At 40.8% G+C, this 16,910-nt stretch overlaps 1 protein-coding gene across 4 annotated transcripts; it reads left to right on the top strand.

Moving 5' to 3' along the window:
• Nucleotides 1-153: 153 nt before the first annotated feature.
• On the top strand, nt 154-7,904 carry usp18 (ubiquitin specific peptidase 18). Of its 4 annotated transcripts, none has more exons than XM_005740795.1 (10): nt 154-398; nt 2,183-2,279; nt 2,398-2,540; nt 2,618-2,697; nt 2,787-2,921; nt 3,358-3,453; nt 3,768-3,929; nt 4,011-4,142; nt 4,316-4,359; nt 7,364-7,904. In XM_005740795.1, exons 1-10 carry the CDS (start codon nt 341-343, stop codon nt 7,431-7,433), a joined length of 1,017 nt encoding a protein of 338 aa, XP_005740852.1. In that variant the 5' UTR covers nt 154-340; the 3' UTR covers nt 7,434-7,904. The 4 variants fall into 4 exon arrangements, with proteins under 4 accessions (XP_005740852.1, XP_005740851.1, XP_013768288.1 ...); XM_005740794.1 differs by having other exon boundaries at nt 7,361-7,904; XM_013912834.1 differs by having other exon boundaries at nt 369-424; nt 7,361-7,904.
• Nucleotides 7,905-16,910: the final 9,006 nt, after the last annotated feature.

Raw genomic sequence — 16,910 nt, 5'->3', positions numbered from 1 at the left:
TAAAGTTGCACACAGTGGAAATACTTCAGTATTCGAGTACAGAGTACTGCCTGTGACTGTGGAGATAATCTGGACGCATGTGTCACCAATGCTGTGTAGCTAATAAGTGCCGACGTGATCGCCGTAACATGTCGACGTCATAGTTCTAGCCGGTTTGCGCATGACAGTTTGTGAGTTTCGTTTCCAGCAAAGCGAAGAGAAAGCTGTAAAATGAAACTGCTGCTGGGAACTGTTTCTGTGGCGCTGATGTTTACAGTGGGGTGAAGTACAACAAACGCTCGACCCTCTGTTGGTTTAGTGACCGTCCTGAGACCCTGAAGAAGAGCAGAAGGCTGCACTGATGTCTACTGGGATCTGCCATTTCTTTTCTGGACTTACTCTGGAGAATCACTTATTTAGTAAGCGGATCATTCTCAACCCGATGGTGATGTTTTTATATTATTTCCTGTTTGCTTGAGAACTATAAATACTAGTTTAAAGGTCCTACTTCAGCGAAATACACGAGATGTTTGTTAAATACGATTAAAGCTCCTCAACGATTCGTAGACGCACTCGTTATTAATTTCACAGTAAATAAAAACGGAACAATTTTGAAGTCAAGTTTTATTCACAGATAGGGAAAATTATTTTAGTCAGTTAACTTTCTAAAGCTGTAGTGCTTTTTCGGTCATGAACAATCATGAGTAATGTAGTGCACAGTGTGCCAAAAATGCGCTCACAGCCACTTTATTAGGTACACCTTGGTGGCGCTGGAATCTTTCCTCACATGACAGCATCGCACATTTGCTCCAAATCTGTTGGCTTTGCATCCATGATGGGAATCTCTGTTCCACCACATCCCAAAGGTGCTCTACTGGATTAAGAACTGGTGACCGTGGAGGCCATTTGAGTACAGTGAGCTCATCGTCACGTTCAAGAAACCAGTTTGAGATGATTTGAGCTTTGCGACATGGTGCGTTAACCTGCCCGAGGCAGGTATCAGAAGATGGGTTCACGGTTGTCATTAAGAGATGGACATGGTCAGCAACAACACTCAGGTAGGCTGTGGATTTAAATGATGCTCAGCTGGTGCTATAGGGCCAAAGACAATACCCCCCACATTACTCCCTCTCCACCAGCAGCCTGAACTGTTGATACAGGGCAGGCAGGAAAAGCCATGCTTTCACGCAGCAGAAATCAAGACTCATCTGACTAGAAAACGTTTTTCCAGTTATGTATTGTCCAATTTTGGTGAAGCGTGTGAAGTATAGCCTCAGTTTCATGTTGGTTACCTAATTTTAGTGAATATTTGAGTTGCTGTTTCTACTCTTCTAATCAGCTTGAAGCAGTCTGGTAGTTCTCTTATGACCTCTGACATCAAACTTTACAGACCATTCTGTGTAAACTCTAGGGATGGCCGTGTGGGAAAATCCCAGTATATCAGCAGTTTCTGAAACACTCAGACTAACAACCATGCCATGTTAAAAGTCACTAAAATCACCTTTGTTTCCCACTCTGTAACTCTGTTTCAACTTCAGCAGGTCGACTCGACCACGTCTACATGTCTAAATGCTCTGAGCTGCCGACATGTAATTGGCTGATCAGATATATGAGTTAACATGCAGTTGAAAAGGTGTACCTAATAAAGTGTCTGGTGACTGTATAATCTAATCATTTACTGGCTGATCTGTTTAAACTATGCTAATAGTCATATAACTGATCATATTCATGTTCATATTTACTCATATTTATCATACTGGGTTGTTAAGGAGGTGGTAATGCTGTTTAACAAACCTTTAAAGGATTTCTGCACCTCAAAAGAACTCTTTAAGCCTCATAAATTTATGACTGATTCATAAATGCTCTTTTGTCTGTTGTTGCATTTGACCTTCAGGTCAGGCATATTTCAGTGACACAGAAACCAAAATACTGACCGTGAGTCTGTGTGAAGTGAAGTCAACTTGCTCCACATTTGCTCAACACGGGGCCTAAAACTAATAAACCGAACAAGCCTCATGCTCTGTGATCTCTAAAACCATGATTTGCTATTTTAATAGAATATATATCAAAAATGCGGGGTTCTCCACAGCTGACTGTGCTTTTCCATTTTTATTTATTTTCACACATGCACACACCCGCTGGTGCTCTGGTGGGTTGATTCACGGTGTCACAGGCTGTTATTTAACCCTTGTTACTCTTACAGGGATGAGAGGCCTCTCCAACTATTGTCTATCATGCTGTGTGAACAGCTTGCTGCAGACTTTCTCTGCTACCTGGGAAATAGCAGAACTGCTAGAAAGGTAATCACACGAATTGCTACAGCTGCTTTCATCTTGACTCAGTGATGTTGTAGTGCCACTTACTGTGGAAATCCTAAGGCTGTTTACAATATTAACAAGCTTTTATGAATTTTAAAAGGTGGGATGTAGCTGGTGCGAGAGGAGATGCTCGTAATGTCGCGCTGCATCTAAAGAGAGTTCTTGAGGCCATGCGGGGTGGCCTCCCTCAGCTCGCTCCACATCGTGACTTCCTCCACTGTCTGGACCAAAACCGCTTTCGACGTAAGAGCCACGCTTTTGCAGAGAAAATACCTCCTGCCGATGTGTCTTATTTCACACATTCTAATGATGCTTTACAGTTAATGTGCAGCATGATGCAGATGAGGTGTTCCTCTCGATTCTCAACTTCATTCACCAGCAGATGGACAACAGAGTTCTGGTTGGACTGCGATCAAACTACTCTAATATTATTCATTTCTGCGTGTGTTATCTGCAACAGTGTTTGTTTGCATTTGCCCTCTCTGAAAGGCTGGGGAAATTCAGGATCTGTACAAGATTTCAGTGGAGACACACCTGCAGTGTTTAAAGTGCAACTCCATCCAAACTGAAACCAGCTACATGCTCAGCCTGCCGCTTTATGTAAAGGAGGACGACAACTCTCTTGTGGGTCTTCTTCTTCTTTTGTTTAAGAATACTAAAGCTGTTGGGAAACACACTATCTCTGTTTGTTATTTTTTCCCTTTTATTGGAGGCCGTATCTTAAAATCTCACATTTTTACAGTTTATTGAAGCCAAAGATTTTAGCCAATCCTGATCCAATCATATGGGTGTAATAAAATACAGCATTTTCGACTGGGAAGTATTACATGGAGGGGGAGATTTTATAAATCCACACAACACAAGTGTAAAGAGGGAGAAAATGCACAAGTTTATTAGGATTACAAAAATCAGAGTCACCAGCAAATAGTCCAGCACAGAACCACTCATAAAAGATCAAATGAATGACATATGACTTGTTAGGTTACAAACCTTAGCTGTATTGCATTGTCACTGTTTATTTTACTCACTATTTATTTTGTTACGTTTGTCATATTTTCAGGAGGGCTGCATGAACTCTTTCTTTGAGCATCAGGAGCTCAAGGGCATAAACTCCTGCTTTTGTGCACACTGTGGAACTAAGAACCCATCCAGACAGGTGAGACTCGGGTTTAAATCGCCCTCCAACACATTGAAAAGGCTCTGATGAAATCAATTACAAGATATGTGAATGTGTCATTAATCTGTATTCTATCGTGTCAGCTCAAACAATCATTGTGAAATCTAATTGCTTGTTGTATAACAAATCTGTGTGTATCTATTTTTCTTCATTGCTTCAATCTAATAAAAATATCTTTGAGGAAAGAAAAACATATTTAAAGGGCTGAGTGGGATGAGTGGACGAGAGTGGGTGGGTGAAACATATTTGCCAGCATAATCATGAACTCACATTCACTCATTTGTTTTGTTCAGGGTGTCAAACTCCTCTCACTGCCTCGTATCTTGTGCATGAACCTGAAGCGATTTCGGAACAGCCGCGGTTCCACACACAAACTTGACTGCAGGGTTCCTTTCCCAGAAACCTTTGATTTCTCCCAGAGTCTCCAAGATGTGTTCTCCGAAAACTTTGCACAGGTACGTCTGAATTCTTTTTTTACGTGAATATTGCATCTTTTGCTTGTGAATACTCTGATTATATATTTGTTTTTCTTCCAGAATGAGTGCAGGTACACCTTGTACGCAGTGGTCGTGCACTCTGGTTATGCAATGTTTGGGCACTATACTGCTTACGTCCGCCACAGGGAGAACAAGTGCTGGTACTATGCAGATGATAGCCACGTACAGCAGGTACATCGGATCTAAAAAAAAATAATTACAAATAATCACAGTATACAGTTTGATGTGAAAGTATCTGCAGATATCAAAGGGAGAGAGGGATGTAACTTTTTCACCCTCTGTGCTTTTTATTGAATTGCCAATTTCTGATGAATTTTCTGTCTGATTCTTATTCAAATCCACAGGCCTCCTGGGAAGAAGTGCAGAGAACATATGGAGGACGACACAGGTAAAATGCCCAGTTTCTGACTGGGGTCATGAAGTCCTCTCACACATTTTACACTCATAAACATGAAGTCGTCTACAGCAGCTGGAAATGGCTCATCAAAGCTTAATGAGGACACATTTTAACCTAGTCAGTCTGATTCTGGTCTGAATATCTGGAGCAAGGAGGTAGTAAGACTTTGAAAACATTCGATTTTTTTTGCCATCCTGTCACCAGCTACTTAGTACATAAATAATAGACTGTACATAAACGACCGAATGACACCGAAGCACCTTAAATCTGTTTTATTTTGACTCACCTGGTTGCAAAAAGACTTCAGAAACGCTTTCCTGGAGACATTAATGCTACTTTCTACTTTACTGAATAAAACAGGCTGTTGGTTAAGTTATGATCCGCATTAGAGTCACAGTAAAGGCCTGCTTTATTTTAACAGGCTGTTGCCATATGACTGTGTGGTTTCTCAGTTTCTCAGTCAGATCCACCCTCAAAATGCCAAGATGACGATGGCGAAGGCTGAACAAACATCCCAGTAGCTTCTTTCAACTTTTTATATATGGCACAGACGTGAGAGTGATATCAAAAGTCTCATCTAACTCACGACTGTGTCGAAATGTCAGTGTGTTGTTCTTAAAGAGGAAAGTGTGGAGAGACCACAGGCTGAAGGATGTAGCCACGATGAGGTCAGACATTTCAACGCATCATTTTCAGCATTTCGCTGGTCGTGGTCTTAGTTTTTGGAAAAAAGGCGTCACTGAGGTGTGGATCGGACGTGATGTCTAGTTTTAGAATTAGAAGTCTTTTATCGTATGTTTTTGTGTGTAAATAAATTACATGGCTGCACTTACAGATGCAAAGAGAAAAAAAACAAAAAACAAATAGTCATTTGCACAGTAAATAAAAAAAGAAGGAACGAGTTCAGTGACCAAAAATGTAAGACACTGCTCGCTGAGTTGGCTGATATTACACAGAAGGGAAATTATTGCAGGAGTGGAAGATAAGGCGGTAGTTGCTTCAGAGTCGGCCTTTCTTTGATTTGAGGGATCTGTAGCGCCTACTAAAGGGCAAGAGGTTGTACAGCTGAGAGCCAGGAGGATGTGATGGTTTTTAAAAAAATGTTTCTGAAGGTTCCTCCTCTCTGCACAAGCAGTGTCCACACAGAAAGGTTTAATTCTTCAGCCGGTGGATTCAAACCAAGACCTGTTTCCTGTGAGGTGACAGAGCTAACCAGACAGTGCGTGCCGCAGAATTAACACTATACAAAAAAACCCCAAAAAACAACCTTTAGTTTTTAGTCTTCCACTTTTTCCAAGGATATTCATCTATTATTATCAGAGCACCTACATTTAGTTTGCAGGAAGAACCTGCAGCAGTCCATCTATTTATAACCGTCCCATTTCCTCTAGTTTATATGTCCTTCCATCCCCTGCAGTTGAAGAGCAAAAGTCACTTTTTCTGTTGATCACATTGAATTTGCTATATTTATGAAAAGACATCTTCTGAAGCTACCATTAAGCTTTCTTTGTTTGTTTGTTTACCTGCAGCCATGGCGATCTTTAATAGTTGTGCATCATCATTTTTTTCTTTTATCTCTTTTAAGAAAAAAATGACAAATCTGCCCATAAATGTCCTTTCTGTCCAGTTCAAAGGACACAGTTTTGAAATGATTTAGTTCTTAGTTTGTTGTGTTACTCCAAAATGGCATTATAGCTGTTAAGCTGTATCGTTTAGGCCTAGTTCACCTAGCCTCATATGTCAAACTGGCAGCTGCGTCGTTAAATACTTTACACTTTTGGGTCCTTTTGGTCCAGATGAATCGGGATATGTGCTTATCCCTCTCCCTGATATTCCCTGTTTAGTTGGGACCTCTACTGGAAGGTCACACATCATCATAGCGCCATCATTTTTCTCAAAAATAAGGCCCGAGGGCCAGAATCGGCCTGGCAAAGACTCCCACTGGACAGTTTTAGAAAATGTGAAGGAGGATGTACATTTCAGAATTTTAACTGTATTTTCACAAATTTTACAATTTTTCCTACTGAAAAAGAACTAAATGAAAAAGTATTCTCGGTGAATTAACGCAAACTTTCTGTTTCATAATTACAGGGCAGTGTGAGCAATGAGCTACCAGAACTGATAGTACTGACAGATTTATTTCATGTCTTTATCACATAGAAAAATTGAGGAAATACTGTTGGAATTGCACCTCTTTTTCTTATATTGAGATATTTCAGGGATTAACTGGCTAATTAAACTTTTTTACACTGACAGTAAGGGCAGGTTCACTTCTCCGACACACTTAAGATCAATGTGGGCTGTAAAATGACACCGACAACCCTGCTCTTCTGCATCCAGAAGAGTCGCCCCTGCTGACTGTTAGAAAGAATGCAACTATGAGGTGCTTAGTGACTTCACCATTCATGTTTCCTACAGTTAAAATAGTTCTGAGAAATATGAAGGAGATCTGTTCAGAGAATTCTCTGCATTCGGGCTCTCACCTTCAAAAACTCCCTGTAAAACAACAGCCATGCCTAGAGCAAGGAGTAACCAAACATGTGACTCCCATTTTATCACACTTTAACTGGCTTCCACTTCTTTTCAGAGTTAAATCAGAGATTTTAATAATAACATTTAAAGCCCCATTTGCTTGACTCCTGCTGACATAATGGAGCTTTCATCTTTCTCCTTGCAGAAGGAGCTTTAGATTTTTAGACAAAGTCTTATTCTCTGCTCCGTGGTCTTGATTAAAGAGGTGATTGTGTTTTTCGCCACGAACACTCTCAAACTTTTGAACCCCTAAACAGAGGAAATCCGTCATGTCCGTCATGTTGTCTTGTCTTTGAACAGCAAGCTGGTTTCTGGAAAACACCTGGAAGTTTTAGTTTCACTTTTCCTGTCATGTGAATTGAAAATGCCATCGTGGTTTCCTTTTCTTCCTTCCTTATTTATGTTGCCGTTTGCTATATAAGAATGCTTCATTGTTTTCTTTCTTCTTCTTTTGTTGCAGTAGAACGGCGTACATGTTAATGTACAGAAGAGATTCAGAAGAATGGAGGCCACGGCCTGAACTTTCTGGCTGAGTGGATGGGTGCAAAGAAATCAGGGGACACGGTGCAATAAAATATGGAATGCATTGATTTTATGGAAGTATTTCATGGGAATTTCTGACCTTTTTCCACAATGTGAAAGGTTTTATAGTCTATATTTTTTCCTGATCTCACTGAGCTCAACCAGCAAATGAATTTCTGTTAACCAGTAGGTGGCGTTGAAGACTTTATACAGGAAAGGGTTTTCCATCTCAGACCACACACACTGTGAACACACTCACTGGTACTGGGGGGTTGGTCTGAAGTGACTGCTTAGCTGAGATATTTGCTGTTTGGGGAAATACCTGCATTGATATCTGGTGTGCATTTTCCTGATATAGCTGTTTATGAGTCATTCTTGAAGAACACTCGATGCATTTTTTTCTCATTTGGGTGACACAATCATCTTTTATTTTATGTATTCTGTCTATTTAACCACTATTAAAATTATGCTTGGGTATTAAACCTCCCATTATGTTATGTATTTGATGCTCCAAACCACAAATATATATATATATATATGTATATACACATATATATGTGTGTGCGTGTGTGTATGTGAATTACCTGAGAGGACCAAAAACATTGCAGTTGCAGCCAGTGCTTGGTATAACTGAGCCACTAAAATTCCCATTGTGTTGGCCAAGAGGTGGTTGGGGGGGGGTTGACCGTGTGAAACAGTGCCTATGTGCTGCAGAGCTCTGACAGAATGGAACATGTCTACACGGTGCCAGAGGCAGCAGGCTTCATGCTTAGTCATCTCGATGGTTTCTGCATACAGGGTATACGTTCTCCTACTTGCAGCACACACCCCGGGGACAGGTCTTGAGTTGAGTCAGTGTCACAGATATGGTCAGCCGTTTATTGCTGCATTTGTGAGATCCGTATGACTCTTCCTCTGACTAAAGTGCAAAATCACCTTTAGAAATCCCGCCGCCACAGATGATTAAAATGAGCTGAAAACATCAGCTACTTGTATTTACAAGCATCACCGTGCAGGGTTTGTGTTAATCTGTAGCACAATGCCAGTGTCGGAAGAAGAACTCAGATCAGTAATTTATTGAGCTATAAATGCACCGAGTGATAAACTCAAAGAGTATTAGCCGCTGGCAAGAAATGCTTCCGGATGTGTAAATAAGGCGTCTGTTTGCTGATCAGATTGAAATGGGGTTTGTCTTTGTTGTATCCATGTCCCTCAAGTAGTCATGAATCATCACTTTATCATGTTGGGGGGGATTTGTGCGCCCTAGAGCAGAAGCTCAAGGGACCAGTTTACCCTGTCCAGAATGTGGTTGCTAGGGTCCCACCCTGGAGCCAGGCCTGGGGTAGGGGTTTGACGTCTTGTGGATTGGGCTTCTCTGCTGTGACTGCTGACCCCATAAACAAAATGGATTTATAATCTTGTGATAAATATAAAATGCAGTCGTATGATGAAGATCTCAGTTCTGTAGCTCCTCCTGCAGAACCTATTTAACTATTATGTGCTATTATTAACTATTAGCATATTAAATTGGCAGTTTAATCTATAAATTCAGAATGACATTTCATTTGTTGCCATTCAGATTGGCAAACCTAAGCTGCCAGTAACTTACAAGAAGACGAAGAAGAAGAAAAAAGACAGCACATTTCTTTCTAAACTGGAAAACCTCAACATTGTGTTAATTTACTGCAACCGTAACACAGCCTTATAATAGTGTGTTGAGTAAAAGTCACATTTGGTATGTACATCCGTTTTGTTTCTCCATTTCCAGAGAACGGCTTCTTCCCTTTTATGTTTAGGGTTTTGATTAATTATTCATGTTGTAAGACCATGTGCAAAGCGCATGTTGGATGAGCACCTGTCCGCCCCCGCATTGACTTTGACCACATCACAGGTGCTAAAGAGTGCAACAGCATGACGCATCCAGGGCACCTTTGGGCTGTAAAGTCTGAACGACCGGACGTCTTTCTTTTTTTTTTTTTTCAAGCAGAAATGCGTGAGGTCTTTGGCTTTATTGTTTGCTTGAGCTTAGATCCCTGCATGCATTTACTCATACTTTTATGGCCGATCATAATCTCTGCAATTAAGTTTTTAGCCATTTATTTTGGTCAGGTGTTACCCAGGCAGCCAAGGCCATCTCATGCTGGCATATAGTTTGTGAAGGAATGACGGTGCTTGTTACACAGTGCCATTAGGCACGTAGGCCAGAGCAGAAGGCACGATACTCCTCTGGGGTGTTCAGTGTTTCTTTTGGAGAATATATCGAAGTTCATTAATGCTTTTAAGTCATTGTTGATGTGTGTTTACCAGTTACTAGGTGAGCACACTACTGTGATGTGTGGAATTTGGCTATTTGAGAAGCACTCTTAAATTTTCCCTTTTTTGTGTGTGTGTGTGGAAGATTTCACAGGCTTAGATAAATGCATGTGACTGCTTTGATATGTGTTCATATATGCTTTTTAAAGCAAGCGCGCAAACAAATCTCACAGCCTTTCTTTTGTTCGATCGCCACTTCACGTCACTTATCAAAGAACGGCGCTCATGCTTTTCTGCCAAGAAAGGTCAGAGAGAGCGGCGAGGAAGCAGTTAAGCTGAACTGTGAACTGGTGGGCAAACTCTAATAGACACAAAAGCTGCAATTCCTTTTTTTACTTGCCTTTTTAGCCACGTTACCAACACATCTATGTCTGTCTGTCCAATATTTTGATCAAAACCGAAACTGAATTGCACAAAAGTTTCGTCTCATTTAGTGAACTGCAAACCTGGCAATCCCATAGCTTCAGCTTTAGTTTGTTGTGTTGCCAGATTATCAGTCTGTGGGGTCATTTACAATCAGCAACTCTTAAAATACTTAAATACACAATTATTTTGATATGTCATTATTGGTTTTTCATGCTAGATGGCTGATTTAGACCCTGCCTGATTATTTATTGCACCCCCTACTAATGACTCGATCATATCCCTGACATATATATACATATCATTAACCAGTGAACAGAAACATACTAGCACTAAGCATTCTAAACTGGGGTGGCACAAAAGTGGACATAATATTTGATTGCTCGTACCCCCTGATTGTACACACACACACACACACACATACACACACACACACACACACACACACACACACACACACACACACACACACACACACAATTTTATTTTTCTGTTTCCCTTTTATTATATACTTCCAAATGACAAGAACAGTCACCTCAAGATGCTTTATGTTGTAAGGTAAACCCCACAAAATAATACATTTAAAACCCCAACAATCAAATAACACTCTTTTATCAATCACTTGGAGACAGTGGGAAGGAAAAACTTCCTTTTAACAGGAAGAAGCCTACAGCACAGGCAGCCTCAGGAAGGGATGACAATCTGCTGCAACTGGTTGGGGGTGGTAGATCTTAAATGTTCAATTTGGGAACCCAAAATTGTTTGATGTGAATACAACAAGGAGGTCTTGTTCCACCGTTTCTGTAAAAACCAACTCTTAGCGCTATCTGAAAAAGTATTCCCCCACCCACCCTTGACCCCAACAGTCACACAGTCACACATGGTGGTTGTGTGGTGGGCTGGAGCTGCTTTGCTCCTTCAGGACCAACGTTGGTCAAGTTGCTTGAAAAAAGTAATCAGTAACTAATTACTGATTACTTCTCAGAAAAAGTAATTCATGTTACACAACCTGAATAGGTAATAAAGCAATAGATCTTAAGCCCAATTCTACTTTTTCTGCATAATCCATCATATAAAATGTAATCAAATGAAAAGTCTCTTTTAAAAAACTTGTTTTATTAGTTTTAACCTTTTAACTTTATGCACATTGCATCAAGGCATAAATTATATGCAACATCATTTAATTATGCACACGTCTGTTAAAACAAAGGTTGCACATGCTTACGTCATTGTCATGAGACACTCTTGCAAACAAAATCACGGTTTAGTAACGCACTAACGCAGCGTGCTTATGGAAAAGGAACAGTAATCTAATTACTTTTTTTGCAATAGTAATCTCTTACTTGTTACTTGAAAACAGTAATCAGATTACAGTAACGCATTACTTGTAACACATTACTGTCCATCTCTGTTCAGGACCTGGATGACTTGATTGATGGAACCATGAAGAAAACCAGAAAATCCTTAAATCTGAAAGTCCATCCATTTGTGCCCAGAAGCACAAGTTCACTTGGGTTATGCAGAAGGACAATGATCCAAAACACACCAGCTAGTCCACCACCTCTTAACCCAAAAATGAAGGTTTTGGAGTGGCCTAGTCAAAGTCCTGACTTAAATCTGATTGAAATGCTTTTGCATGACCTTAAACAAGCCATTCACACTAGAAAACCCTCCAATACGACTGAATTAAATCATTCTACAATAATAAAAAAAAAAAAAGTAGCCTAGTTGACTTGATAACTTGACAGTTAACATAAACACTTCTTTGTAATTGTTGATGCCAAGAGTGGCACAACCAGTTAAGTTTAGTGGGCAATGATTTTTTTTTTCCACATAGGTCCTAGTAGGCTAGTTAGTTAACTTCCTTTTACGTTATCTTAGTTTTTGTGCTTAGAGTCACCAAGGGTGAGTTTGAAGCATAATATTTTGTCTGAGACCTTTTTGATATGTTGGTGGCAGCTCTTACTTTTAAGGGGAATCCTCTCCATTTCATTGTTGCTCAGTCAGTAGATGGCAAGCACTCAGTTGGAGTCTTACATGCCAATTAACAGTTACTGTGGCAGTCTGCTTTTGACTGAAGCAATCACAGGGAGCTTTTTTGGCTCGACACCCTCTTTGTGAATCTTTCAGCCAGCTGCTCCAGTCGAGAATACACATTTTTTCCTCCTGATTAAACGTTGCCACTAGGCCACGTGACTGAGACCTAGTGAGCCTTTTTGTAGTTATATTTTAGTTTATTACAATGAGTATGGTCAGCTTAAAATAAATACAAAAAATGCATTAGTCAAGTTAGTTTCAGTTGAGCCATGGCCATCTCACAGACTAGTTTTAACCTGTAAGTTACACACCCTTAGATGTTTTTTTTTAACTGTGTTTTCTAGTAATCACACATTTTGAATGCTGATTACCCATTTACCCTGACATTTTAACTTGTAAGAGTAAACGGATGACACAGGTTCACCTCTCACCAAATTTGTGACTGCATTATTTACTGAGGCTTGTTTTCGCAGCTGTGCTGGAGCTGTTTTCATTCAGAATTTACATGTTTCACCATCTGGTTATATTTTTACAGCATTAAAAAAGGAACCAATTCATGCACCATCTCTTTGCACTTCTTCTTTTTTTGGTCCACAACAGATTGTGAATAGCGGTTGGTTTAAATTGCAGGAATACGCCCCTTTGAGATGTATTTGTTAGCAAAGACATTTCCTCCATAATGTCAACCCCGAGACCCTTTAACAAGCCTCGTCATGCTCCTGTGTAACCTATCTAGCAGCAAATCTTTTGATGCTTTGGGACTGACGAGCGGGCTCGCACAGCCATTCTATGGTTACGTAATGAGGTTTCAAATAGGAAATGATACTCTTTTTTTTTCTCTCTCTCTCTCTCTGTCGTGCTCAACTTGCAGGCCCTGGTGACCATGGTGAAGTCTGCTTTTGTAAATAGCAAACAAGAACTGAAGACAAATGTCTGCTGCATGACTTAGATTTTTTCGGTCATACAAAAAAAGTATTAATCAGATAAAGCAGCAAAAGACCGAACTGAAAATTAGTTTGCATTCATAAAAAGAAAAGTCTGTATATAAAATGACCAAAAGGTTGACGTGAACTCTAAACGTGTTGAAGATTTGTGAATGCGCTTCAGTGAGTTCTGCTGCATGAGCGGTCATGTCAAGGAAGAGGTCTTATCTTTCCTGGTGAGTCCATAAAATTTCCTCTCAGGAGGAAGAAGGGGAGGGGGAGTCCGGTCCAGACAGCGTTTGCCTCTCTCTTCCCGTGTTCAGTTGTCCTCCCCAAGATTCTTGGCAATCGAATATTGTAATAAAATGAACATCTGCTAAGTTTTCTAGGAAAAAGGGTTGTTGGACAGTCAAAGTGCTATAAGGGAGCAGCAAAGAAAAGTGCGGTTCAAGGTTTGGCTTGGAGCAGAGCTGGCGCTGGGGTTGATCCGCTTTCATCTGACTCAAAATGGTAAGTGACACCAATATTTAGTGGCTATTCATTCTCAGTTATTTCTCAGGTCATTTATATTAAGAAGTGGACTTCCAGCTGAGAGGAGCTGGCCCTAACAGGAGGTGACCCCGAGGCCCCTTGATAATTGCGGGCTCGACATATAGGGGATACATGACCTGATGGCCCACCCTTCATAAGTCTGTCGTTACCCTTCAGTTAGCGCCTTATCTTGTCTCCTTATCATCAGACTCAGGATCCAGGGATGATCAGCCGTTGTCTCAGAAGTCAGACTGCTCATGTTACAGTTGAAATGGCTTTACTGATGAGTCCCGGTAACTGTCTGCGTGTGAGCGCCCCTCCTCAAAGCCAGCTTTGATCATCAAAATGAAAGTTATGTTTTTGTTTTGAGGTGCTTTACAAAAGAATTGAATATGAAAGCCAAAAGTAAAAAAACAAATTCCTGTTTTGACTCGTTGACTTGAAAAAAACAACAAAAAACAACTCATCTAAACATGTGATAGTATCATAATAAACCTTCATCTTCTCATGGCATCCTTCAACTTAAAATCCTCCCTCATCTGTCTCAGTCTACAGGAATGACTGGAATTGCACCTTGAGGCTAACCGCTGCTTTACCGATCCAGCTCTCAGCGAGTGATAAGGTCACAACAACCTGTTAACTGCTGCACACACAGATACATTTCAGCTGTGTTTGTTTATTCGTTGCTCCACCAGCGTTTCAGTTAATAATTTGTCCAGCTGTTGAAAAACCTGCAGTGGAATCGATGCAGACAGCGACACTCTTTTCCCCTTTTCCATGTTTAAGGGATTTGATCCGGGTCCTGCTGCTCGCTCACTCTGCTATACGGGCTGGGCACCTTGAGAAGTGAGCTATCCATTGTCAAACCTCTTTGACCTGCTCTCTCCTTCAGCCTCTCCTATTTCCGCACAAAGACTCTCTAATGCCAGGTAGCTGGCGCTGGCATTCCTGATGCATTCCACCATGGGGAAGTTGCTGGGATCAGGATGAAAAATGCCTGAAACAAAGGCCTACTCTCATTCACAGGGTTTAGGGTTCTGTGGGAAAGTCCAGGCTGGACAGAGGTTGGATGGCAGAGGAATGCAAAGCGGGGCATAGCTCACACAGTCTCTATGACACAGGCCCAAAGACACATTGACAATGCAGAGGTCTTCTTACATGGAGGAGTCAGAAGTCAGGAAAGAGGATGATCGGACGCAGGATAAGTGCAGTATATCCCTGTTTCTCATGCTTACACATGACAGTTCAGTCGTCCATTTAGCTGGTGTGATGAGAAGGGCTTTGGTGGAGTGCCTGCGTGGGAGAAAATTTGACGGTTGCTAATACACCTCATTAGTTGTATTTGCCTTTATTAAAATGCAGCAGGATCTGACTTTTTGAGAAGCTGACAAGTATTTCTTGCTACAAAAATGAAAGTAGTCCCGAAGCTGGCTCAACTTGAAAGTCGCTTGTTAGACTTTCTATCAAGACAAAGTTTATGTGTTAAAGAAATTCTTTGTGTTATCCTTTAGTGCGGTGGTCCCGACCCCCGGTGACCTGGGGGTGGCCCGGTGTGATATTTATAGTTTTCAGGGTTTTTAATCGTTAACTCGGTTTTCCTGGGTCTTTTCCCGTGTGTTAAGAATAAATTCTCTTTTTTTTTGGTACCAGGCCGCACAGAAAAAAATAAATAACTTACATTAGTTCCATTTTATTTATTATCTGACTCTGAACAGTGTTTTATTTTGAAAATGACTGAATTCTCTCCATTACTTCCATTTATGCCTCACTCTTGACGCATGTTAAGATACATTAACCCTAATATTAAACCCGCGAGCTAGCAAAATGAGTAAAAAAAAGACATCTTTTGATGGTTTCTTTGCAAATGGAAAAATGCCCAGTGAGGAGACAGAAGAAGAGCATACGAAAACCACTAAGAAAAAGAAAGCTGCATTTAACAGACAATAACAAAAGATCTACTTGAAATATGGATTTGTCTCAACAGGTGATTCCCACCCACTAAGCCCACTCTGCAATAACCAGCTCTCCAATGAGGCAATGAAGCCTTCAAAACTGCATCGTTACTTGGAGACTAAGCACCCGACATTAAAAAGCAAGCCTTTGGAGTATTTTGAAAGAAAAAAGCGGGAACAAGAGGGACAAGAGCAATTACTGAGGGCCTCCAACAAATGCAAGTGCACTGAGAGCATCATACTTGGTGGTTAACCGTATTGCTTAGGATAAAAAGTCATTCACTATTGGTGAAGAATTGATCCTTTCCGCCACTAAAGATATTTGCTGTGAATTTTTCGGAGAGGCGGCGGTAAAAACGATAGCATAGGTGCCTCTGTCGGCTAGCACCATCACTCGTCGCATTGAGGAAATAGCAGAGCACATTGAGACACAGTTGTGTTGTTAGAGTTATTAACCACATTAAACACACAGAAGCAAGGTGGTTATCTCGAGGGAGATCGCTGGCCAGAGTTTTTGAATTATGAAATTATGAATTCAGAAAAGCAGTTACCGCTCGTAGCACATTTCAGTGACAAAGGGTGGGTCGCAAAATTAGATTTCTTATGCGACGTAGTCAGCCTACTAAATGAACTCAATCTGTCCCTTCAGGGGAAAATGACAACTGTCTTCAAGTTGGCAGATAAGGTAGCTGCATTTAAAGCCAAACTGGATTTATGGAGACAACGTGTAACAGAGGCATATTTGACACGCTTCAAACATTGGTGGGATGTTTGGAAGAGACTCAGCCTGAGGGGTCATTTTCCCAGCTAGTGCACAATCACCTGTCTTTGCATTTAAAAGAGTTTGAGTGCTACTTCGTAATCACAAAAGACGCACGAGCTGACAAGGAATTGATCTGCGACCCATTTGTCAATAAACTGGGGGAATCCAGCATGTCTGTGCAAGAAGAAGATCAACTGTTTGAGATCACAAATGATGGCGGCCTTAAAAGTATGTTCGAGACATCAACTTTGCCGGTATTCTGGATAAAAGTCATGGCAGAATACTCCGAGATTGCCACAACAGCATTAAAAACCCTGTTGCCATTTCCGACATCATATCTGTGTTAAGCGGGGTTTTCTGCAGTTACAGCTACCGAAACAAGATTGCGGAGCAGACTGAGCATAAGCAACACTTTGGGTGTCATTGTCCCCCATTACGCCCAGGTGGGACCGTCTCGTTGCAGAGAAACAAGGACAGGGCTCTCATTGATTTAGCTTCATGGTGAATTATATATTGTCATGTACTTCATATTTGTTTTGTAGTTGTGTGTCTTATTTTGAAAGAAATATTTACACTTTACCATAGCAACCAGAGAGAATTAAGGGG

Source organism: Pundamilia nyererei, unplaced genomic scaffold (genome assembly GCF_000239375.1).
Source record: "Pundamilia nyererei isolate P.nyererei 1_Seehausen unplaced genomic scaffold, PunNye1.0 scaffold00104, whole genome shotgun sequence".
Classification (NCBI taxonomy): domain Eukaryota; kingdom Metazoa; phylum Chordata; class Actinopteri; order Cichliformes; family Cichlidae; genus Pundamilia; species Pundamilia nyererei.
Note: the sequence above shows the minus strand (reverse complement) of the source record. Positions and strands in the feature narration are given on the sequence as shown.

Coding starts and splice junctions, on each gene's coding strand:
- usp18 (XM_005740794.1), top strand. CDS start 341: ATGTCTACTGGGATCTGCCATTTCTTTTCTGGACTTACTCTGGAGAAT. Junction 3,454..3,767: donor CTAAGAACCCATCCAGACAG/GTGAGACTCGGG, acceptor TGTTTTGTTCAG/GGTGTCAAACTCCTCTCACT. Junction 4,143..4,315: donor ATGATAGCCACGTACAGCAG/GTACATCGGATC, acceptor TCAAATCCACAG/GCCTCCTGGGAAGAAGTGCA.